The sequence below is a fragment of the Mauremys mutica genome, chromosome 18 (genome assembly GCF_020497125.1).
Source record: "Mauremys mutica isolate MM-2020 ecotype Southern chromosome 18, ASM2049712v1, whole genome shotgun sequence".
NCBI lineage: Eukaryota > Metazoa > Chordata > Testudines > Geoemydidae > Mauremys > Mauremys mutica.
The window spans coordinates 1524689-1548181 of NC_059089.1; the positions used below are offsets into that span (position 1 = coordinate 1524689).

The window sequence follows — 23493 nt, forward strand, 5'->3', positions numbered from 1 at the left end:
CTACAAATACAGACAGTGATTTTTTCTCTTTGTTTTTATACCTCTGTAACTAGCTAAGTGATAAAAATACACCTAAGTTCTTAGACTATAGGCCTTACAGGCAGGCCTGAATATCTCTATTCTAACAGTGGGTTCTACCCCTTCCCCCATTCTGTGTCTGTCTGGTCTATTTAAACTGTAAATTCTTCAGAGCATGGCCCAGGTACTATTCTCTGTTGTACTTTGCCTAGCACAATGGGGACCCACTGTTAGTTCGTTCTTAGGCATGAAGGTAATGCATATGATTAACAACTCTCCTGCCACTTTGAGCTAAGGGAAGCTGGCCTTGGGATGTTACTGCTTAACAATGAGCTGGGGGTAAAACCATGGACTATTCCTTGTGACAAGTATCCCACAAATTCCACTGACCTCCCTTGTTTTCTTTGCCTGGAGTAGGGCTTCCAGATTCCAAACCTGATGTGATCTCACAGCTGGAACGAGAGGAAGAGCCGTGGGTCCCAGATCTCCAGGGCTCTGAGAAAGAAGTGCTCCCGAGAGCTGCCTTCACAGGTAGGGACTTGGTTAAACCCACTCAAAAACTGTCTCTGAATTCAGGAAACATTTGGGATGCCCTACAAAGACCCTGTGAGCTCTCCAAGTTCAGGATTGTTCCCTGCAGATGTGGAATCATTAGGCAGATGTGACTCATGGCTTCCCACCTATACTCTGACAAGTGGCAGCAGGTCCCTGCCCAATGTAGCTTTCCCCAGAGTGTTCTGGTGAGATGCGGACTAAAGCTGATCCCTTCCTCTCTCCTCTGGGGAAGGGTTTGGGGAAAACCAGCTCCTGATCGGTTTGATCTCTCCCACACATATTTTGGTTTGTTCACCCCTTTTTCCGTTTCTCTTTCTGACATTTCCTTTCTCTCCGGTGCAGGGAGAGACCTATGTCTGGATTCTCTCTGTATCCCATCGGGTGTTGGGATGGTGAGTGAGAATGAGGAGCAGAAACCCCAGCAGGAAGATGCTGAGCAAGGAGAACCACATGGAACGTTGTCAGGAAGATCCAAAGGGAATGTTTCCGGGAGTTGTGCACTCCCAGAAAAAGAAACAGCTTGTGAGACTCAGCAGAGGTCAGAAGAAAACTTAAGTAGCCTCTCAGACCTTATTCCACACGAGAGAATCAACTTGGAAGAGACACGCTACACGTGCCATGAGTGTGGAAAAAGCTTCAATGGGAGCTCAGACCTTGTCACTCATCAGAGAATGCACAGAGGAGAGAGACCCTACATGTGCTCCGAGTGCAGGAAAAGCTTCAGTCAGAGCTCTACCCTTATCACACACTGGAGAACCCACACTGGAGAGAAACCCTACATGTGCTCTGAGTGCGGGAAATGTTTCAATCAAAGCTCTGCCCTTATGACGCATCGGAGAATCCACACAGGTGAGAAACCTTATGGATGTTCTGAGTGTGGGAAACACTTCATTGATAGTTCAACCCTCATCTCACATCAGCGAATTCACACAGGAGAGAGACCCTACACGTGCTCTGAGTGTGGGAAAAGCTTTAGTCGGCGCTCACACCTTATCACACATCTTCGAATCCACACAGGAGAGACGCCCTACACATGCTTTGAGTGCGGGAAAAGCTTCAGTTGCAGCTCACACCTTACCAGGCATCAGAAAATCCACGTAAGAGAGAACTGTAATAAATGCCTTGACTAGGGCTGAGCAAAGATTTTTTTTTTTAAATCACATTTGCTAATTCCAACATAGTGATCTTTGCACCATCTTCACCCTAGTAGCTCAGCTCCCCCAGATGAGTTGCCTGCTTCTGCCTTGTCCAGCTCACCCTTCTTTGGGGTCAGTCCTATGATCTTTTCTATTGAGTCGTAGGAGTGTATGTCATAGAACCATAGAATATCAGGGTTGGAAGGGACCTCAGGGAGGTATCTGGGCCATGCTCCTGAAAGCAGGACCAACCCCAACTAAATCAACCCAGCCAGGCTTTGTCAAGCCAGGCCTTAAAAATCTCTCAGGATGGAGATTCCACCACGTCCCTAGGTAACCCATTCCAGTGCTTCACCACCACCTTAGCAAAATTAGTTTCCTAATATCCAACCTAGATGGCTCCCACTGCAACTTGAGACCATTGCTCCTTGTTCTGTCATCTGCTACCACTGAGAACAGTCAAGCTCCGTCAGCTCCAGGTTGGGGGGGAGAGGTTTGATTCCCAACAAGCTACACTGAGGCAAAAACTACCTGTGCCTGACATCCACTAGGGCTGTACATGGCGTTGGCTGCTCAAATTAGTGATCTTGGTGTAAAAAGACAATTATAGTTGTAGAGCAGATGCAGCCCAGGTGCAGTGGTTGGCATTAGCTTTCCCCTTGTCCTGACCTAAACTCCATCACTTTCCCTAGTCTAAACAAACCCTGAGCATCACGGTTATACCGTTCCCCCATTTCACAGCAATTGTTAGTCATCGAGTTCCCCCTTTGGGAACAAATTGTTTCATTCCCCGTTGCTCTGATGTTGGTTCAGGTTGTGCTGAAGAGCAGATATTTTTACTACCGTTTTCCTCACTTAAACTATATTGAACTATAACAAAGAGCAGCAACAGGGCAGGGATAGGGGAAAATGTCATTTCACCCTATGTAACAATAGAAGGAGATAGGGTAAGTCAGAGGGATTCCCTTATTCCCCATCACCATCCCAGTCCCCCTGTTGTGCAGTTGGTTAGGTCAATCTTTTTTCTAAAGGGCTGGGAAGATGATACCCTAGTAAATGACTTGGAACTAAGCAAAATACCCAGGCATTGGGCTCCCAAAGCCGTTGTGGCCCAGGCCCTATCGCTCCTGAAGAGATCTCCTTCCTAATCAGGTGCATGTTGCCTATTATTTGGGAAACGCAATCCCTTTCTATTTAGAGATGGGGAAAAATGGAGGTGACATTTCTGTTCAGCTCATCCCTGGGGGATGCTGCAAATGTGTAGAAATTGAAACCCATGTTGAATGTGATATATCTGTAGAAAGATACCTATTTTTAATAGAGACCCGAGATTTGTTGTCTTACAGGGATTCTAAGCCGCACCTGAATTTAGTCCCTAATTTAAATCTGTGCCACCAGATTAAAGAAATAAAAGGGCACAGTAGGGGGAGTTGTACCTCACTGTCGCTACTGATCTGTTGTGTGGTTGGTGAAGAATTCTACGCCAGAGAAGTGTCAAATTACTCCAAGGTCAAAGATTTGACAAGAACTCAGGTAGAAACTGCAGGTAGTGGTGGTTGATTTTCACCCCAGATATGGAAGCTATGGTGTTTTTAGAATCCTGCTCCCTAGTTAAGTGGCATTGATCACATTCCTAAAGGATGCCATGATTAAACTGGGCACAACTGTCTTTTACCATCTGGCTCCAAAGTTAGATGAAGCACAGAGAGAAACAGCTGATTCCTTCAGAGCCATTCCATGCCTATGGGTCCCAATCTGGCTGCCTTGTTGGACAAGAAGCACTTCCCTGCTGGCCAAACAATGGTAGCCAATGAGGGAATGTATCAGATGTGAAGTTCAGACTGCAGGATACTTGAATGCTGAGTCCAGAGTCTGTGGTTTGGTCTCTTAGGGCAGGTCTATGCTACTCACCGGATCAGCGGGTAGCGATCGATCTATTGGGGTGTTGATTTATCTCATCTAGTCTAGACATGATAAATCAATCCCTGAGCGCTGTCCCATCGACTCTGGTACTCCAGCACCACGAGAGGCGCAAGCGGAGTCGACAGGGGAGCAGCAGCAGTCGACTCAGCGCCATGAAGATGCCGAGGTAAGTCGACCTACATACGTCGACTTCAGCTCTGCTATTCCCGTAGCTGAAGTTGTGTATCTTAGATCGATCCCCCCTCCTAGTGTAGACCTGTCGTTAGTTTTTCTCTTGAGTCTAATGCATTTGTATCACCTCTCTGCCTCCTGCTTCTTTGAAAAATTAGAAAGTGTGAAAATAGAGCACAGGTGGTTCTAATTCCTCAGCATCTTCCTGCTGGGGTTTCCCCTCCTCATTCTCACTCACTGTCCCATCACCTGATGGGAGACAGAGAGAATGAGACATAGGTCACGCCCTGCACTTGAGAGAGAGGAAATCTATGCCAGTACCTGGTTCCTAAACTGCAGCTACAGTTCCTACTCCAGGCGAATCCAAAGCCCGAGAGGTGCAGAGATCCAACCCCTTATTATCTTAGAAACGTTTTGTTCCCTTTTCTATTGTTTTGTCTGTTTCTTTTTATGAAGTTGGAGACCTCCCGGCCTTTCTATTCGATTGGGATGTAACAGTGCAGCTTGGTGAGGGTGTGAACACCTCTGAAATCTACAACGGGAAGATGCTAGGAAGAATAGTTCCCCAAATCTTAATAGCCTTAAAACCCTGCCCTATGAAATGACAGAATGCATGCTCCTCACCTGTGCAAGCATCGCAAGGAATTGAGTGGTCAGATGTGTATTGTTCAGCGAGAGCTGTCTGAACTTCTTTTACTAATGTGTCTCTTAAGGTCTGTATGTGTTTTGGGGCGAGAGGGCGAGGAGAAGTATTAGCTACAGAATAGTGAAATCTAAGGAGAAAACTGTAATTAGCGTTGAGCTTGTGGGCTAAATGTCAGCAATAATTAGGTTTCGGCATTGAAATATTCAGCTGGGTAAATCTGGGTTGCAAGGCCTGGGTGAAAAATCTCTGGGGTTTCGGCATCACTAAATGTGCACCTGCCTTCTTGGGTTGCTCTTTCAGGATTTATAGGGCTTGGTTTTTCTGCTGTATTAATCTGATGGTTGGAGTAAATTGACGACTTGATTCCAGCGCAATATCCTTGTTATCTCATTGATTTCTTGATTTGACCTGAACTTTATCACTGTGTTGTTTAACCCTTAGCTGAGTGGTGTCTATAGTCATTTAGCCTTAGTGACGTGCGCTCTTGGATTTATTTGTTCATGTTAATAAAACAAGTAACTGGGAAATTGAGTCATTTCTTTCAATAAGCAACAGGGGCTGGAACTTTTCTTTGTGTATTTCCCTTTAATTCACTCTCCATTTTCTTCATTTCACACTGTTCTAAGTTAAGGAACGTGGAGCAACAAAAACTGACACAAACCTGTTGCCGCCCCATTCTGTGCCCATCCAGCAGGAGCAGAGAACAAACCCCTCCTGGAGCCGGGATTGTCACACTGGACTGGAAATACAGATGCGTGTTCCCAAGCTTTGCTGTCTTTCTCCAATCATGGCATAAGGGTGACACCTACACCTGCTTGTAATCACGCCTGGCAGGAAGGAGCTCCCTATGTGCATTGTCTTGGGAGCAGGAGGAGCTGGGAGACACTGGGGGCTATTTACCCAGAGCTCAGGAGCAATCTGCTCAGGGGTGATGCAGCAGAAAAGAGCTGGGTGCTGCTTTCCTCACTTATTTCTCCTTATCCCCTTTCAATCTCTCCTCTTTCCCTTTCTTCCTCCTCCCCTACCCTCTGGCAGGGAGACGTGGTCACTTCCCTGCTCCCAGGGGTGCTCACTCTCCCGTAGCTGGATTGGCCCCTGCGAGCGCTAATAGGAGCGAGAGCCTGGGTGCGTGTCAGTCCCTGCAGCGGCTCTGGGACACACAGGGGCAGGAGGAGCAGAGATGGGGCTAGTTCCCACCTCAGAAAGTCCCTGGCCCGGTGAGTGTGGCAGCTGCAGCCTGGGTTGGGCTTGAAGGAGCCAGGAAGGGGCCGGAGCAGTGGGGGGCTGGTAGGAAGGATGCAGGAAAAACAAGGAAAAGATCCGTGGGGCAGCTCCTGGTGGCCGGGCTTTGTAAGGTACCAGACACTGCTGGTGCTGCTGCCTCCAGTGTGCGCTGGGAGCCGGGGCTGAGCTCCGGGCTGCTGCTGCGGCGCCAGAGGGGCTGCTCCAAGGACAGACTTTCACTGAAGCACTTTCTGTGCCCATCCAAGGTGGGGACTTTCTCCAGCTGAACCCTGTACCAGGCTCTGCCGCCCCTGGCCAGGGGCCGCAGGCACCAGGGGCCAGAGGGACCCCAGGGGCAGCCCTGGGTGGGCAGAAGAGAGACTCCACACACAAGTCCCAGAAGCTGAGGGTCTCGCAGCCCCCGGGGATCTGCTCTTGGGTGGGCTCTGGACAGGGATGGAGCCCCTGCCTCATGCTGCCTCAGGTGTAGTGTGAGAAACTGCTGTGTGTAGGAATTTGCTACTTATGGTGCACTGAGCATGCTCACATGAACCGAGCATGCTCAGTAAATCTGCTGAAGCCACTGCCCTTCACCCTGCCCTTTCTCAGAATCAGATTCTGCAGATTGCTATTTACAGGGTGTCATAAACGTATAGCTACAGGTAGCATAACATACCCTGTAAAGGGTTAAAAAGCTCAGATAACCTGGTTGGCCCAGGACCAAAAGGACCAATAAGGGAAGAAAATACTTTCAAATCTGTGGGGGAAGGTTTCTGTTTTCGAGTTCCTTTGTTCTCTCTGGGTCAGCGAGGAACCAGGGCATGGAAAATACATCTCCCTAAGCACATGGCATAGAAAAACCTTAGAGTTCTCTCCATAGACCCCTTACACAACAACCTTTCTACAATATTGGCTGCAAATATAGAACAGTGGTCGCAATGGTGATCTATACAGTTACAGATTATGTCAATAACGTCACAGGAGGTGACACGGCATCAGCGAGACTGATACTGGAATAGCCTCCAGTTTTGGTGTCTTCATTTGAAAAAGATGTTGTGAAACTGGAGCTGGGGCAGCAAAGAGCCACCAAAGGTTCTGAGGGCTGGAGAAAAATGCCTTCTAGGGAGCTATTGAAAGAGCTCAACCTATCCAGCTTATCAAAAGAAGATTGAAAGGTGACTTAATTGAAGTGCTGAAGTGCCTTCAGGGAGAGAAAGGATTGGGTATTAAAGGGCTCTTTAATCTAGCAGAGAAAGGCATAACAAGACCCAATGTCTGGAAGGTGAAAAGAGACAAATTCATATTACAACTAAGGCACAAAGATTCAACAGTCAGGATGATTCACCACAGGAACAAGCTACCAAGGAAAGTGGTGGATTCTCCATCTCTTGATGTCATTTCATGAAGACTAGATGCCTTTCTGGAATGTGTTTGCCCCAAAAGTAGCTCTTGTGTCCTACAGGAGGCCTGTGATATGCAGGGGGTCAGATTAGATGCTCTAATGGTCTCTTCTGGCCATAAAGTCGACTCATTTCTGAAAAACTGAGTGTAGCATTGGGAGCAGCGTCTGATGTTTCCCTGTCTAGCCGGCTTGCTGCCTAGAACGAACGCTCCTTGAGTGGGGTGATCCACAGGGAGTAGCTCAAACCTGCAAAGTGCCTGGCCAGGGGCAGGACATTGGCCCAGCAAGGGAGGGGTGTGGCAGTGACATCACAAAGGCCTTTGGCAGGACCTCAGACTATTGGTCCAAGGTGGTGGGGAGGTGGTGACCTCACAGAGAGATGCTGACATCAGCCAGGCAGGACGGGGCGAGGGGCCAGGGAAACCTCAGAGACCCCTGTGGCTTTGCTCCAGCAAGTCTCCTTCTCCAGGTCTCTCTTTGAGGACTGAGAGAGTATTCGGGTTCACGGACGTGAGCGCCAGGAGGAACCTCTTTCAAGTTTTCTCCTTCCCTTTTAGTGATTTTACTAGAAAACAGCCGTCCCTGTTGAGAAGGTAAGAGCCTCCTGGAGGTTTGAAACCTGTTCAGTCTGATCCATCTGGTGAGAGTTGAATTCTAGGCATGGAAAACACGAGCTTAAGGAGGCAGAATTTCATTCCGCACCTGGGATTTTGTCCCTTAGAATCACTGGAGACATTGGGGTTTGTGCTTTTTGTTTCACCTTTTCCTCCATCCATCCCTCTCTCCTTTCTCTTCGTCTCTTGATTCTTTTGTCCTTTCTCCTGTTCCCTTCCCACTGTCGTGTGTGTGTGTGTGTGTGGGTCGGTGGGTGGCGCGGGGGAGTGCTCTGCAGCTCCCACTGTGGGAGGTCCACCCAAAAATGTGGGCCTGAAATAGTGCTCGGGCAGTGATCCCCACCGGTGACCTGGGCCATCCTTTGGGCTCTCTGGTGAGAACCCTCAGCCTCCCGTCCTCAGTCTCTACCCTGATTGGCTGATCAGGGGGTTATTGACAGGGAGGAGACTCAGGTCCTTGTTGTTCTCTTTCAAGACCAAGTAAATAAGTCAGAACCAGTTCTATGTTTGATGAATTTTGCTGCTTCTCTGCATTAATGGTCTCTGAGCAGTTCATGATTCTCTCTAACGTTGCAGTTCTCCTCAAATACTTGCTGAATAATTCCTGTGCACTGTTGTTGGTCTGTAGCTCATGTGAGAGCACTTTATTCAGGTCATTCAATGTCTGAAATTCAAGATCCGATGGTTAGTTTGAAAATCAGGGCTCTTGGGTCCTATTCCCAACTCTGCCACTGACTGGCCGTGTGACCTAAGACAAGTCGATTCTCCTTTCTCAGCCTTAGCTTCTCCCTCTTTCAAGTAGGGATAATAATGATCCGCTCCTACCTACCTCACGGTGCGTGGAGGCAGGGTCGGCTCTAAGTTTTTTGCCGTCCCAAGCAAAAAAAATTTTGGCTGCCCCCTCCCCAGCCCTGGGGTCCCCCCTGCACCTCCCTGCCACCCCAGACCTGGGCTCTCCCCCCCACCTGCACCCCCTGCCATTCCAGCCCTGGGCTCTCCCCCCCACATACCCCATGCTGCCCCAGCTCTTGGCTCCACCCTTCCCCTCCACTGCTCCCCCACCGACACCCCCCCTGCCACCCCAGCCCTGGGCTCTGCCCCCTCCACCCACACCCCCTACCACCCCAGCCCTGGGCTCTCCCCACACAGACACCCCTGCACTCTCCTTCCACCCCAGCCCTGGGTCACTGGTAACTTGCTCCCAAGGTGGGTCATTCAGCAGGGATTTTGGATGTGCACAGAACACAGACAGGACTGGTTCCCATATGGTTACAGAGCTGCAGTAAAGTGGAACAATTTTCAGCTTGTGTGATTGGAGGAGATCTGGATCCATATTCTAAGACTGTCTTACCTAAATGAGGAAAAGTTGAGGTGCCTTTATTATTCTTTTGTTCCACTCTTTCTTTCTCTGGGGAATTTGCCAATGCAATATCACTGTCTTCCTTTTAAACAAATAAAACAAAAACAAACAAAAAGGCAAATGGCTGTTGAAAATAGCAATTCCAGTCCTAATAACCCCTGGGAAGCATTTCTTGCTCAATTTTATCCTACTTTTTCTACAGCAAATGACAGTGGATCAGTATATTTGATTTGGGAGAAATGAAGTAACAGCTGCCCAAACTGAGCCTGAGCACTCCTGAATGTTGAGGTGTTCAGATCTGGAAGGCAGGCGCTAGATTCCCTTTCTGAACATTAGCTAAATCTGGAAAGGAAAAGTCAATTTCTGCTTCCACGGCTCAGGAGTGGAAATCCTCCTACGTGCCTGGTGCTGTATCTAGAGCTGCCCAGGTCTAGCAGAGCCTCCCCTCCCTCACTTTTCATTTTAAATTCTGGTGGGATCCATGTACCTCCCTTGCCAGGCTTCAGCTAGAGAGGGGCCCTGGCCATTTAGTCCCCCCAATTCCTTCTTTGGGGGCTGCCAGGTGAGGTCACACCAGTATCCCTCAGCCAGTCTGGGGGTGTCTTCTGGAGGGGATGTCTGGGTAAAGCTTTCTAGTCCAAAACGTCGGTGGCTGGAGGGGGGGCGCCATTTTCAGCAGTTTAATGTTTGGTGCTGCAGTGATTGACTGCTGGGTGCAGTGATATAGTGACCCCTGGGGCTTTGAATGAGGCTTTATACTGGGGGGGGTGAGGGGGCAAGTGGGGAGCAGGTGGGCAAGCGGGTGGCAAGTGGCGGGTGGGCACAGAGGTGAGCAGTGAGCCAGCAGGGGCTCTAGGGGCGGGCAGGGGGGGTTTCTGACAGGGGAGGGAGGAGGTGAAAGGAGGCGAGTGGTGGGTGGGGGACTGACTAGCAGGAGATGCAGCAGGCCAGCGGGGGGCTAGCGGGTGAAGAGGGGTGTGACGGTGAGATCTGGTCACCCTACGGGGGCCGTTTCTTCTCCCTCCCCCCTCCCCCAAACCTTCCTTTTCGTCCCACAGCTGTTTCGGGGTGGCGGCGCTGGGGAAGGAGGGTTTGTTTCTGTGGGGCGGGCGGTGCTGGGGGGGGTTGTTTCCACAGGGATGGGTGGTGCTAGGGAGGTGTTTCAAGGGGGCTGGGTGGCACAGCGGGGGGGCGCAATTTTATATTCTTGGCTTGGGTGTAAAAATAGCTAGTTACGGCTCTGGGACCCCATATTGCGCTAAGTGCTGTACGATCCCTGGCCCACACTGGGACACCCAGGGGTTTCCCCTGAATTTCCCTGAGCCTCTGCTGCCCAACTGCTTCTGACTCCATCTGGATCACCCCCCCACCACAAAAAACCACCTTTCCAAACAGTCCTTCTTTCCCTGCCCCCTGATTCTGCTTTCACACCCTGGGCCCATCTCCTCTCTTCGTTCCATCCCCCACCCCCAGGTGAGCAGAGATGGAGGCAACTTCAGCCACTGGAGCCAGCCCCAGCGAGCGCTGCAGCCCGCCCGGGGGGTGTTTGCAGACACAGGAAGGGAGCAGCTGGGAGCAGGGGGTGCTGGGAAGAAGGAGGCAGGAGAACAAATCCGGGGGGGGGGGGCAGCTCTTTGGGGCGGGGCTCTGGCACAGCCCGGGGGCGGGGCTCTGGCACAGCCCAGGGGCGGGGCAGCTCCTGGGGGCGGGGCTCTGGCACAGCCCGGGGGCGGGGCAGCTCCTGGGGGCGGGGCTCTGGCACAGCCCGGGGGCGGGGCAGCTCCTGGGGGCGGGGCTCTGGCACAGGCCAGGGGCGGGGCAGCTCCTGGGGGCGGGGCTCTGGCACATTGTGACGCAGGAGCCCGGGCTCAGCAGCTGCTCCCTGGTGGCCACGTGCTGCCGGCAGCGCTGGAGCCGCCCGGGCCGGAGCAGAGCCGCTGTTCTCAGCTGCAGCAGGAGCTGCCCCTGGCCCCGCTGGGCTCCAGGTGGGGACAGAGCCTGGGGCCCGGGGTTCCCCTGGGTGCGGCTGGCGGGGCGGGAGGGGAGAGGCTGGAGCTGCAGGCGGGGAAGGGCGGGGGGTTGATCGGTCTCTGGGCACCAGGGGAGCCCCGGGGCAGAGTGTGTGTGTGAGTGTCCCGGGCCCAGGCGTGCGCATGGGGGGAGCCCCAGCACCCCAATGCCCTGAGCCCCGGCTGGGGAGGCTGCTCCCCTCCTCCTGTGGGGGCTCTGGGGGGGGGAGGAGGCTGCAGGTGGGTGCTCAGCCCCCCCGGGACTGACCCGCTGCCGGCAGCTTGTGGCGCCTCCTCCGCTGAGCTTTTCCCTGGGGGCGGCCTGGGCGCAGCTGCGATCAGCTGTTTGCTGGGCAGGCTCCGCTCCGCTGCTCCCCCCCCCGCTCCTGGGGGGCTGAGTGAGCCCCCCCCAAACAGCCCCAGGGGTCGGTGGGGGGGCGGGGCCAGCAGCAGCAGAGCCCCCCCCCGCTCCCCTGGGGCTGCCCCGTCCCGCTCGGGCTGGGGGCTCTGCCAGGGCCCCCGCGTGAGTCGCTGCTCCCTGCCTGCCAGGCTCGGCTCCGGCCACAGCAGCGGCGGGTGCCCCGGGGAGCCCAGCTGGGCTGGGGCTGGGGCAGGGGGAGGTTTGGGGGCAGAGAAGCTCCAGATACCGGCAGAAGCCGTGGGGGGGAGAAGAGCCGAGCTGGCGGGGGGGAGGAGAAGCCCCGGGCCCCTGCAGGAGCTGCATTGGGGGGGGGGCGATGGACGGGGCGAGGAGCCACCCTGGGGCAGGCAGGAGAACCCCGGACCGTGGCAGAAGATGTGGGGCTGAAGTCCCTGGCTTGGGAGCACCAGCCACCTTAGTGGCACAAGTTGCAGGGCTGAAGCCCTGACCCCCCTCTGTGTGGAGCTGGCCTGAGCCCCTCTCGCTCCCATCCCCGCTGTGGAGCTGGCTCTCACTCTCCGGCTGTGGAGAAATTCAGCCCCAATCTCCCCATGTTGGTATCTCCATTTCCCCCCCCACCCATCACCCAGCCATGGATGGATTTAGCCCAGGAGGCAGGGTCAGTGTTGGCCCCATTGGGCAGGTGGGATCTAGGGCACAAGGAGGTGAAGTGACTTTCCCAAGGCTAAGCAGGGAGTCTGTGGCAGAGCAGAGACTCAAACCCAGAACGCCTGAGCCTGAGTCCTGTGCCTTAACCACTAGGCAACCTTCCCACCGAAGGAGAGGGAACCTCCTCCGCCACTTTGAGTGTGTGGGTGGGAGCAGCCACTAGACAGAGCTGCCAGGAGGTGGGGAGGGGGGTTGGATAGTTGGAGGGGTGATTAGCGGTTGGGGAGGCCTGTGGAGGGGGCGGTCAGGGGACAAGGAGCAGGAGGGTTGGATGGGTTGAGGGTTCGGGGGGTGCCTGTCGGGCGGTGGAGCGGGGTCGGGGCAGGCAGGGAGCAGAGGGAGTTGGATGGGTCGGGAGTTCTGGGGGTCCTGTCAGGGGGCGGGGAGCGGTTGGATGGGGCGTGGGAGTCCCGGGGGTCTGTCTGGGGGTGGGTGTGTGGATAAGGGTCAGGGGGACAGGTAGAGGGAAGGGTCCTAGGGAGGCACAGTGGGGGGGTCTCAGGAGGGGGAAGTCAGGGGACAAGGAGCAGGGGGGGTTGGGGGTTCTGAGGGGGGCAGGAAGTGGGAGGCAGTGGATGGGGTGGGGCTAGGGCGGGGCTCCCTGGGTGCGCACCCTAATGAAATGTGCTGCACACGCCTATGGTCACTGGGGGTGAGCTACTTGCATCCTTTCCCTGTTTGTGTCATTTCTTTCTGTCTCAAAACCTGAGAACAATTCTCTCTAGTTCTTCTCCTTCTCTCTCCCCTCCCCACATGTGGTTAGAAAACCCAAGGAGATTCCCTCGTTTTCCCTAAAATTATTGACTCCCTAGTCTCTCATTTTCCCTATTTTCTCTGTAATTCTTCAATTCTCCTCAGCTTTGGGATGTGAACCCAGCCCGTTTATCTGCAGCAATTTGTCCTTGGGTAGGTGGAATTTGCTGTCCTGTGTCACTCCCCCAGTGTGGGTGGGGGTTAGTAGGTGCTGGCTGGGGGAGCCCGCAGACACGGCTGCCTCTGTGGGGGAGATGGGGGGGCCGATCTCTGCCAGCAACAGGACATGGCCGCACAGGAAGGGAAGGGAGGAGCCAGTGTCCCTATGGAGCCGGCCCAGCCCCTTTGGTTCTGCTCCTTTCCAGCATTTTGTTCAGAGACTTTATTACTGGGGAGGCTGAAAAATCTCCCTGTGGGCTTAGCCTGGCAGGAGGGGCCAGGTTTCCCCTGCAGTAAAGAGCTGGAGCATGTTCCCAGCATGGCAGAACCTAGGCTGTGTCTCTGCAGGGAAAGATCCTGGGGGAATCGTGATGTGACATGAACTAAAGCCTGTTCTGAAACCTCTGCAACTGCCCTTCTCGCCCTGCCAGGCTGCAGGATGTTGTCCATGTTTTGCTCCAGCTCATCCCATCCTCCCATGGGACAGGGAAGGGAAATGGCTGCAGAGGATCCCGTCCAGGTAGGGGTTATTGGGGAGTTGCTGGTGGGTTCCTGCTGGAGGGAGAGGAACAGCAAATGCACCGGAGGAGGGAGGCTTAGGCAGTCTGGTTTGGGGGTTGGAGTTTGCCAAAAAATTCCCAGGAGGGAGAATGGGAGGAGGCCAGGGTATAGCAAACCCGTTTGGACTTGTTCAATATGTGGCTTCCATTCTAGGAACAGACCCATGAGGTTAGAAGGTGGAAATGCTCTAATCTGTGGGACAGGAAACAACCCCCCTAGGTGGGGCTAGGAAAATGGGCCAGAATCCCAGGGCTGGAGCCCGACCTGATTAACCAGCGGCTGCTGTGAGATGTGAGGGGGCACCCACCAGGGAGGCTGGGGGGGGGAGGTTCTTAACCTTTTTCTTTCTAAGGCCCCCAACGTGCTATAAAAATTCCACGGCCCTGCATGTGCCTGGTTCTCTGCATATCACTATCATGTATGTGACTCAGTAAGATTTGACTCTATCACTGCTATTAGTATCATACTTGGAGCTGCGTTTATTTTCATAGAAATTTTAAGTTACTTTACAGACAGATTTAAAAATACAGTTTGAAGATAAATGATCTTCATCTGCACAGTGTCTAAAGTTTTGAGTTTAGCTATTTTTTTTTCAAACGAGCCCTGCTAAGGTAAGTACAAGCAAAATGTACAGTCTGTTATTTGATTGTACCATTGTAAATAACGAATGACAAAGCACAATACGGCAATAACAGTAATAATGATAATTACTCCAGCCAGGACAGGTGAGGCATTTTAGAACTCGTTACTCAAAGAACTGAATTTAAGCATAAGACAGAAATAAAATGATGAAATTCAGAGATCAGTTAAAAAGCTAAACTACCAGCACTGTCATCCTGACCGAATGTGAAAGAATAAAATTATGGAGACTACATGTACTTTGCGCATTTTGACAGGAAGTAACAACAGTAACTGATGTGTCTGTGGTGGGGTGTGTGTGGGTGTGGGGGGGGGTGAGACACACCCGCTGTCACTCCCAGCCCATCGACACTCACTAGTCCGAAGGCTCGTTCACGCGGCAGCAGGGGCCAGCAGCCCCCACTCCTGACCCAGAGGCAGCAGCACAGAATCTTGTCCCCCCACCTCAGCTCAGCAGAGACTGGGCACAGAGGCAGGAGGGTGGGGCCACCCCCCCCCCCCGCACAGCACAGGAGGCTCCTGGCAGCAGCTAGGCCGGGGGCAGCTCCAAGTCGGGGGGGGGAGGGGGCAGGGCTGCAGGAAGAGCTGCAGGGGCAGACAGCTGAAGAGAAGTGGGGGGAGGAGAGACAGGACACCCCTGCTGGAGGAACCCCCTCAGCAAGGCCCCCTGGACCGTCATGTCGTCTGCCCCCCACTGAGTCTGGCCCCGTCCAGCTCTTCACAATGAGAACAGCGCTGGGCTCCCTGCCAGCGAGCTCTCCCTGCACCCTGCCAGGGCCTCCATCTCCTGTGTCCGGCTGTGGCTAGTAGGGGGGGGATGGATCTGCTGGGAGAGACAAGGGGCTCTCGCTTCGTCCCCTCCCCCTGGCGTTTCCTGGCTGCTCTGAGCGGGGTGGGGGTGGGACTCTGCCTGTGAGCCACCCAGAGCTCCCATTTGATTGGCTCCTCTCCCCCACGAGTGTGGGGCTGTGAATGGGGCAGCAGGTACTGAGTGTCGGACTCTTGCTGTTTCAGGGGCCGGTGACCTTCGAGGAGGTGGCTGTGTATTTCACCAGGGGAGAGGGGGCTCTGCTGGACCCCACTCAGAGAGCCCTCTACAGGGGTGTCATGCAGGAGAACTATGAGACGGTGACCTCGCTGGGTAAGGAGTCCTGTCCCCTGGGTCATTAGAAGCTGTGGGGTCTCTAAAGAACCTGAGTAGTAATAACTTGATACCTTCATTCATCATCCAAGTTTTGACAAGTTTCCTTGCCCCCCCCCCTTTTTGCCTCATCTTCCACCCACTAGAATAATTTTTAGACATTTGTCATCAGTCATTTTGAAATTGCATTTAATGTGTCCTTATTGGCTACATTAGCAACTGTTTTTTAAAATTAATTAATAAAATTATAAAAAAATAAATAATTTAATTAATAAAAATAGGTGTGTGACTGATGCCTGGCTTGTGTGACAGTCAGATGAGCTCCTATTTTGATAGGAGAGCGTATAATGTTGCCATTCAGGACCCCACGGGTGAAGGGAGAACAGAGCTGTGGGAGGGGAGGAGAAGGGGGGAGTAGCTAATTCTGGGGTGCCTGGACGTGGGGAGGGTGTGTGCAGGGTTAGAGCTAAGAAGCAGCAGGGAGGGAGGAGGCTGTGTGAGACGAGGAGGGAACACAAGAAGCTCCCAAGGTGCCGGGAGGTGGTGCCGGCTGAGACTAATGGGAAGAAGGGGGGGGGAGTGTGGGGAAGGGCACCCAGGAAGTGGTCTGGGTGGGTCAGTGGGAGGGAGGAGAGGTTTGGGGATCTAGAGCTGTGGGGGATCCCAGACCTTTAACCCCAAATCCCTACCCAAGCCTTGTTGTTCTAGAGTCTACACTCCAGTTTTATTTCTGTTCAGTTTCACTTTATTATACATTTTTTTCCCCAAATATTATTTTAACTCTTGACCTCCCTCTCCCACTCATTACCCCCCTCCCCATATAACCTCCCCATCTCTAGGCACAGCGACCCCGGCCACCGATCCTGAGTCCTTGCTGCATCCTCCCTCCCAGAGCAGGGCCCCTACCCAGGCACAAATGGGCACTTTGTTGATGATGTCACAGGCTGGTGGTGTAGCCTGTGCAATTTTTACACCTATAAGATTACGTATTGGGGCACAACTCGCCCTTGTACATGGCTACTCAACGTTAATTGAGAAGATGAAATTGGGTGAAACACACAGAAACTTGATTGAATGGAGACAGTTATAACTGAAATCACAGGCAAGGATCAATCCACGTAACAGTTAGACTAAGATCAGTATAGTAAAGAGGGGCTTGCACTGTGCGTACGTACAAGTTATGACACCAATGGAAACAAAGATCGAGGGGCAAGGGAGCCCGTCAGAAGGGAGGCCCTGCTTCAGTTTACACTGTCTCGGGGACCTGACCAAATGAAAAACTGGTAACTAGGAGAGGTAATTTATCCACTTCCTTATGGTAATAGGATGGCGATATACCGCATCTGCTGCTTTGCTCTGATTACAATAATGTCAATAGCTGCCCCAACCCATATGTGACCTTTGGGAAGTCCATAATTTAGCATCAAGCCTTAATACTCATGATTTACAACACTTAGTTATTAATAATCCCAATATATAAATGTGTCCAACTGCTGAGATCCTGCATAGCAACCTAATTGCTAAAGCCCACCCCAAACGTCCTTCTTTCAGAATCCTGTGGCGTATTCCACCTGTTTGTAGTTACTCCTTAGTCTGTAAAAATGAGGGTGCAAAATATCTGACCTGGGATTCTCTCCTTAGGCCTGGTCAGGTACATCCCAGACTTCAGCAGAACTTCTCCCACAAAGCCTCCGCCTCATATAAGGCCCTTAACTGTAGCAAGCTGAATAACCCATTTATCTGTGTTCACCTCCTTGCCCCTCCACACATGGTCCAAGCTCATAAGCAATTCTCTGATCATGACATCTTACCTCTAGCGAGTATGAAATTGCCCACAAGACGTGAGACTGGGTCATAGATCGTAAACTCAGGTCGGGGTCAAGAAGAGTGAGAGTTTGGAGAGAGTCTTGCCCCCCCTCTCCCCATCTGCAGCAGCCACAAGCTGTCTTCCCTCCCGGCTCCTTGGATCTCTGAGCCTGTCCCTCCTGAGGCTGCGTGGCCCAGTTCTTGTTTCTGACCTTCTCCTTTTCCGGAAGAATGAGAGGCTGTTGCTCCTGAATGTTAGTGTGTAATTCCCCAGCCTTCTCCTCACACTGGGGGAGTTTAATTCTCCCTCCCATTACACCTGAGTCACTAGATTTCCTAATTCTCCAAAATGTGCTTTTGCAATGTCACAGTTCAGGGGTAGCGAAGCCTTTGACCTGCCTCCATGGTCTGCTCACGGAATGGCCCCTCAGGTATCAGGCCTGTAGCCAGCCACTCTCTATGGGCAGGGACCCACCTGCCTCTCCTTTTTGACCAGGGTGTGAGGATTGCAGCTTGTCCTCCACTGTGTTCACTGGACTAACATCCAGTTCCTGTGCTTTGCTTTCTCTCCAGGGGCTGTGAGCAGTGTGTGTGTGTGTGAGAGAGGTGGGACTTTTGGTGATACTTGTATGATGCCAATACACACCTCAGTTTCCCGCTGTGATTGGTATTGCTATGATTATAAAGAGCAGGAGACGTGAGGTGTTTTCTCACGTAGCTGTCATGGGGTGATATGAATGGGTCAGTAAGGACTGGCTGGGGCCAACTTAGATCAATGGGATACCCGACAGAGACAAGGGAATAATTGTCACCTGTCCATGGGAGGATCTCAGCTTGGCTGAGTGAAGCACACATGGACTCGTTATGTTTTTGGGAGCAGGAAGAATTGGGCTCGCAGACACAGGAAGCTTTGCCGGAGTGAAGACAAATGGACAGACGCAGTGAAAAGAAATCAAACTCTTTTCTACAGCAGCCTGGCTCAAGGGCATTGGCCAGTGTGGACTATATTGTCTTCATTGCTTCTCTGTGCTAATGAAAAGACTTACCAGAGCTGTGTTTCGGTTGACTAATAAACCCTGCAATGTTTTAAAAGTCTGCCCAGTGTCACAGCAAAAACTTGCTGAGGTGCATTGAAGCATGAATGAGGAACAGTCTCTGAACAGGAGTGTTGTTCAGCTGGACCTGCTGGCAGAGCTCGCAGGTTGAAGTAGGATTGTTGAAGCCAGAGGCTCAGTCTCAGGTGCTGAAGCTAAGTGACCTGTCCTTGTGGAAGAGTGGGAGCCCTTGGGGGTCTAGTGCACTCAAGGGGCAGCTCCCAAGGACCGTTTTAAAGCCAGGGCATTGCAGAGATCCTATGGATCCATGACAGTGCCAGAGGTTCAGCCTTAGGGGAAAAAGATATCAAACAAGAAAAGGATCTAAATGCGTGTTTACCATCGCTCCCTCTCAGTCCTCATGGGAATCCCTGATCCGTTCCAAAGTGTATTAAAACCTTCCTCTAAGGCTCACCTCTTGGTTATCAGGTCATGTCGGTTTTGTTAGAGGTTTTCCCTTCACCCTCCCACTTCCCTGGTTCTTGTCACGCAGACAGCAAGCAGCAAAAGACCAGAAGTCCAAAGCGCAGACAGTGCCATGTTTATTGGGGTTAGTTTCCAAGGAAGCAATTCTGAAGCCCTTCACACCAGTCGGGTTGATCTCGATAGACTGATACAGTCTGTTCCCCAGTGTCCCCTCCCCAGCTCTGACACCGCAGAGCGTTTATCCCGTGTCCCCCTTCCCAGCTCTGATGCAGCTGAGCCTTGCCTGTGTTAAGGTGTGTGTGGGGGGGAGAAACAGGAACAAACATGATTCCAATTTCCCTTCCCCCTCCTGTTTAACCCCGTTTATATAGTAATATTCTCAGCTATACCTTAACCAATCATTTTACTGAAATGTAACGAACCAATTCTAACATATTGTAACATAATTATCTAACCAATTATATCCCACCACCCTAATTAACTTACACCTAGCAAAATTAATTATACAGCATAATGTGTGTTTACCATCAGCCCCTCATCAGTCCTCATGAGAATCCCTGATCCATTCCAAAGTGTATTAAAACCTTCCTTAAAGGCTCACCTCTTGGTTATCAGGTCATGTCCATTTGTTAGAGGGTTTTCCCTTCACCCTCCCACTTCCCTGGTTCTTGTCACACAGACAGCAAGCAGCAAAAGACCAGAAGGCTGAAGCACAGATAATGTGATGTTTATTGGGGTTATTTCCAAGCAAGTATATTCCACTGCCCTAATGAACTTACACCTAGAAAAATTAATTATGCAGCAGACAGAAACAATTAGAGAACCAGAGAGATTAACAATAGAAGAGTGGTGGCCATAAAGATAAAATAATACAGAAATGAGGGTTTCACAACCACAAGCATTGATAAGGGATTTCTTGCCAGACAGGCTGCTGTCAAACTAAGTTTTCTTTAACCATCTTAAGATCTGTTTCTTTATCTGGTGGTGATGGGCGCTATCAGGACAGGATCGTCTTCCTAACAGCCCAATAGCACCTTATTTCAGTGTGACGGGTTTGGGGTGTGAGGATGTGACCCTTCGCTTCCCAGCTTATGGCTGCCCCTGCTGCTTAGCCAAAGGCCTTAGCCGAAGAACAAGGCCTCAGACTGTCACAGTGAGAGAAGGCCCAGACACAGGCAGACTGAGATTTTGATTCTTAGCTAGTTACAGGGGTATAAAGACAAAGTGATAAAAATACCCCTAAGTTCTTAAAGTCTAGGCTTTACAGGCAGGCCTGAATATGTCTATTCTAGCAGTGGGTTCTAGCCCTTCCCCCGTTCTGTGTCTGTCTTGTGTATTTAGATCAGGGTCGGCAACCTTTCAGCAGTGCTGTGCCGAGTCTTCATTTATTCACTCTAATTTAAGGTTCCGTGTGCCAGTAACACATTTTAACATTTTTAGAAGGTCTCTTTCTATAAGTCTATAATATAGAACTAAACTATTGTTGTATGTAAAGTAAATAAGGTTTTTAAAATGGTTAAGAAGCTTAATTTAAAATTCAATTAAAATGCAGAGCCCCCCCTCGGACCAGGGGCCAGGACCCAGGCAGTGTGAGTGCCACTGAAAATCAGCTCGCTGCCGCAGGTTGCCTACCCCTGATTTAGATTGTAAATTCTTCAGGGCATGGGCCATCTACTGTTCTCTGTTTGCACTTTGCCTAGCACAATGGGGGCCCACTGTTAGTTGGTCCTTAGGCACTAAAGTAGTGAATATGATTTGTTATAATAGTAACTCTCCTGCTACTTTGAGCCAAAGAAGATGGCCTTGGGATGCGTAGCCTTAATTGGGGTGTGAGAGTAATGTTGATTTGATTTATCAACTTAATTTAATGTGTATTGTAATTATTTTAATTAATTAATAATAATACTTAATCATTTATATTAATTAATATGGGTTTAGGCTCGCCAATTTGTATGATCAGAAGATAAAAGTTCGTGTTTCGAATCAGGTTCCACAGAATTGATAAAGGGACCTTCGGGGGTATGACAGGAAGCTCACAGTGAGACAGATAGAGTCATAACGACTTTTTATTATACTCAATGAAATAGTAAGTAAATTGTAAAACAGGTAGAATTACAGAGTTACAATTGTATTACTGTTATTCAGGAGATGCATATGATGATACAATATTATGTGCTGCAAACTTTTGGTTAATATTCACACCCTGTTTTGATAAACTGGTGTTGGCCTCACCTCTGGCGGTTCTGGTTTCACAGCTCTTGCAAGGGAAACTAATGTAAAGAGCTCTCAAAGCTACTTTGGAATTTACTTTTTAGCTCAACTAAATAATCTAATACACAAATTAAAATAAAGTTTAGAGAGACCAAGCTTAGCCGAGTCCCTTTTGAACTTAAAGTTTGAAAAGAAAATAAGTGCGGCCTATTACTGGTTAATAGCTGTCGTAGATGGATAGCATGAATACGTAGTTGAAGATGGTGAAGCGTAGAGAAGGAGGAGGAGGTCGAGGTGCGGGTAAAAAGAGATATGTTACCTCTTTTTATAGCGAGGTAGGTTACCTCTTTTTTTGGAAATAAATGCCGGAAATCCTTCCTTTTATGCCCAAATTTCAGTCTCCCCCCATAGAAATGTTAGGGTTCGCTTACTCCATAGGCTAGTATGTGTGTGCGTATGGATGGCAGATATCTGCGCACTTGTGGGGTACTTGTTAAGCCTGTGAGTGCAACTTTGAAAAATCCCCTTTGCTATTCTTCATTGTCTGTTGGTCTAGGTAAAGGGTCTTAGACCTAAGCGTAGGCACTTTATTTGGGTATAGGAAAAACAGTTCCTTTTCTGGATGAAAGGGCACAGGATATAGCTATGCTAACTTTGCTTTAACTTAAAATGCAGGTTTTTGGCCTGTAGGTTTCTTGCATTACAGCCAAATATATTTTTAATATGAATTAATAAACCTATCACAATACTGTACTTATAAGAAAAGAGATATTGATGCAGGCAAGCAGATGAATCCTGAGGGCTACAGATGTTACTGCCTAAAAATGAGATGGGGTTAAAACTATGGAATATTCTTTGTGACAAGTATCCCACAAATTCCACTGACCTCCCTTGTTTTCTTTGCCTGCAGTAGGGTTTCCAATTTCCAAACCTGCTGTGATCTCGCAGCTGGAACGAGGGGAAGAACCGTGGGTCCCGGACCTCCAGGGCTCTGAGAAAGAAGTGGTCCCGAGAGCTGCCGTCACAGGTGAGGACTTGGTTAAACCAACTCAACAACTGTGTGGGAATGCAGGAAACATTTGGGATGCCCTACAAAGACCTTGTGAGCTCTTCAAGTTCAGGATTGTTCCCTGCAGATGTGGAATCATTATGGCAGATGTCACTCATGGCTTCCCTCCTATTCTGACTGACAACTGGCAGCAGATCCCTCCCCGATCTCGCTTTCCCCTGAGTGTTCTCATGAGATGCAGACCAAAACTGATCCCTTCCTCTCTCCTCTGGGGAAGGTTTTGGGGAAAATCAGCTCCTGATAGGTTTGATCTCTCCCACACATATTTTGGATTGTTCATCCCTTTTTCCATTTCTCTCTCTGTGATTTTCTTTCTTTCCGGTGCAGGTAGTGATCTGTGTCTGGATTCTCTCTGTCTCCCATCAGGTGATGGGATGGTGAGTCAGAATGAGGAGGAGAAACCCCATCAGGAAGATGCTGAGCAAGGAGAACCACATGGAACTTTATCAGGAAGATCCAAAGGGAATGTTTCCGGGAGTTATGCACTCCCAGAAAAAACAAAAGCCTGTGAGACTCAGGGGAGGCCAGAGGGAAACTTTAATAGCCTCTCAGATCTTATAACAAGCGACAGAATCAACTTGGAAGAGACACGCTACACATGCCATGAATGTGGGAAAAGCTTCAGTCGGAGCTCAAACCTTATCAGACATAAGAAAATCCACACAGGTGAGAAACCTTATGGATGCTCTGAGTGTGGGAAATGTTTCTTTAATCGTTCAGGCCTCATCTTACATCAGAGAATCCACACAAGGGAGACGCCTTACACGTGCACTGAGTGTGGGAAAAGCTTTCGTCAGAGCTCTGTCCTTATCAGACATCAGAGAATCCACACAGGAGAGAAGCCCTACACATGCTCTGAGTGTGGGAAAAGCTTTAGTCAGATCTCAGACCTTATCAGACATCGTAGAGTCCACACAGGAGAGAAGCCCTACACATGCCATGAATGTGGGAAAAGCTTCAGTCGGAGCTCTGCCCTTATCACACATCAGAGAATCCACACTGAAGAGAAATCTTATGAATGCTCTGAGTGTGGGAAATGCTTCATCGATAGTTCAGCCCTCATCTCACATCAGCGAATCCACACAGGAGAAGCGCCCCACACATGCTCTGAGTGTGGGAAAATCTTCAATCGGCGCTCACACCTTATTGCACATCAGAGAATCCACACTGGGGAGACACCCTACACATGCTCTGAGTGCAGGAAAAGCTTCAATCAGAGCTCAAACCTTATTAGACATCACAAAATCCACATGAGAGAGAACTGTAATAAATCCCTTGACTAGGGCTGGCCAAAGTTTTGTTTTTTTAATTACATTTGCTAATTCCCACATAGTGATTTTTGCACCATCTTCACTGTGGTCTCTCAGCTCCACCAGATCAGTTGCCTTCTTCTGCCTTTTGCAGCTCACCTTCTTTGGGGTCAGTCCTGTGATCTTTTCTATCACCTCCTTTCCTTTGAGTCGAAGGAGTGTGTGTCCCTCCTGCC

At 50.6% G+C, this 23493-nt stretch overlaps 1 protein-coding gene across 1 annotated transcript in view; it reads left to right on the top strand.

The window, feature by feature from the left end:
- LOC123352651 (zinc finger protein 436-like) overlaps window positions 1–23092 on the top strand; it is a gene marked incomplete at its 3' end in the record, with an annotated part of 49199 nt that extends 26107 nt beyond the window's left edge. Inside the window, exons 3-4 of the mRNA XM_044993087.1 lie at window positions 1292–1606; window positions 22774–23092. Coding sequence (XP_044849022.1) covers window positions 1292–1606; window positions 22774–23092 — 634 coding nt within the window. The remainder of the gene's footprint in view (window positions 1–1291; window positions 1607–22773) is intronic.
- Window positions 23093–23493: the final 401 nt, after the last annotated feature.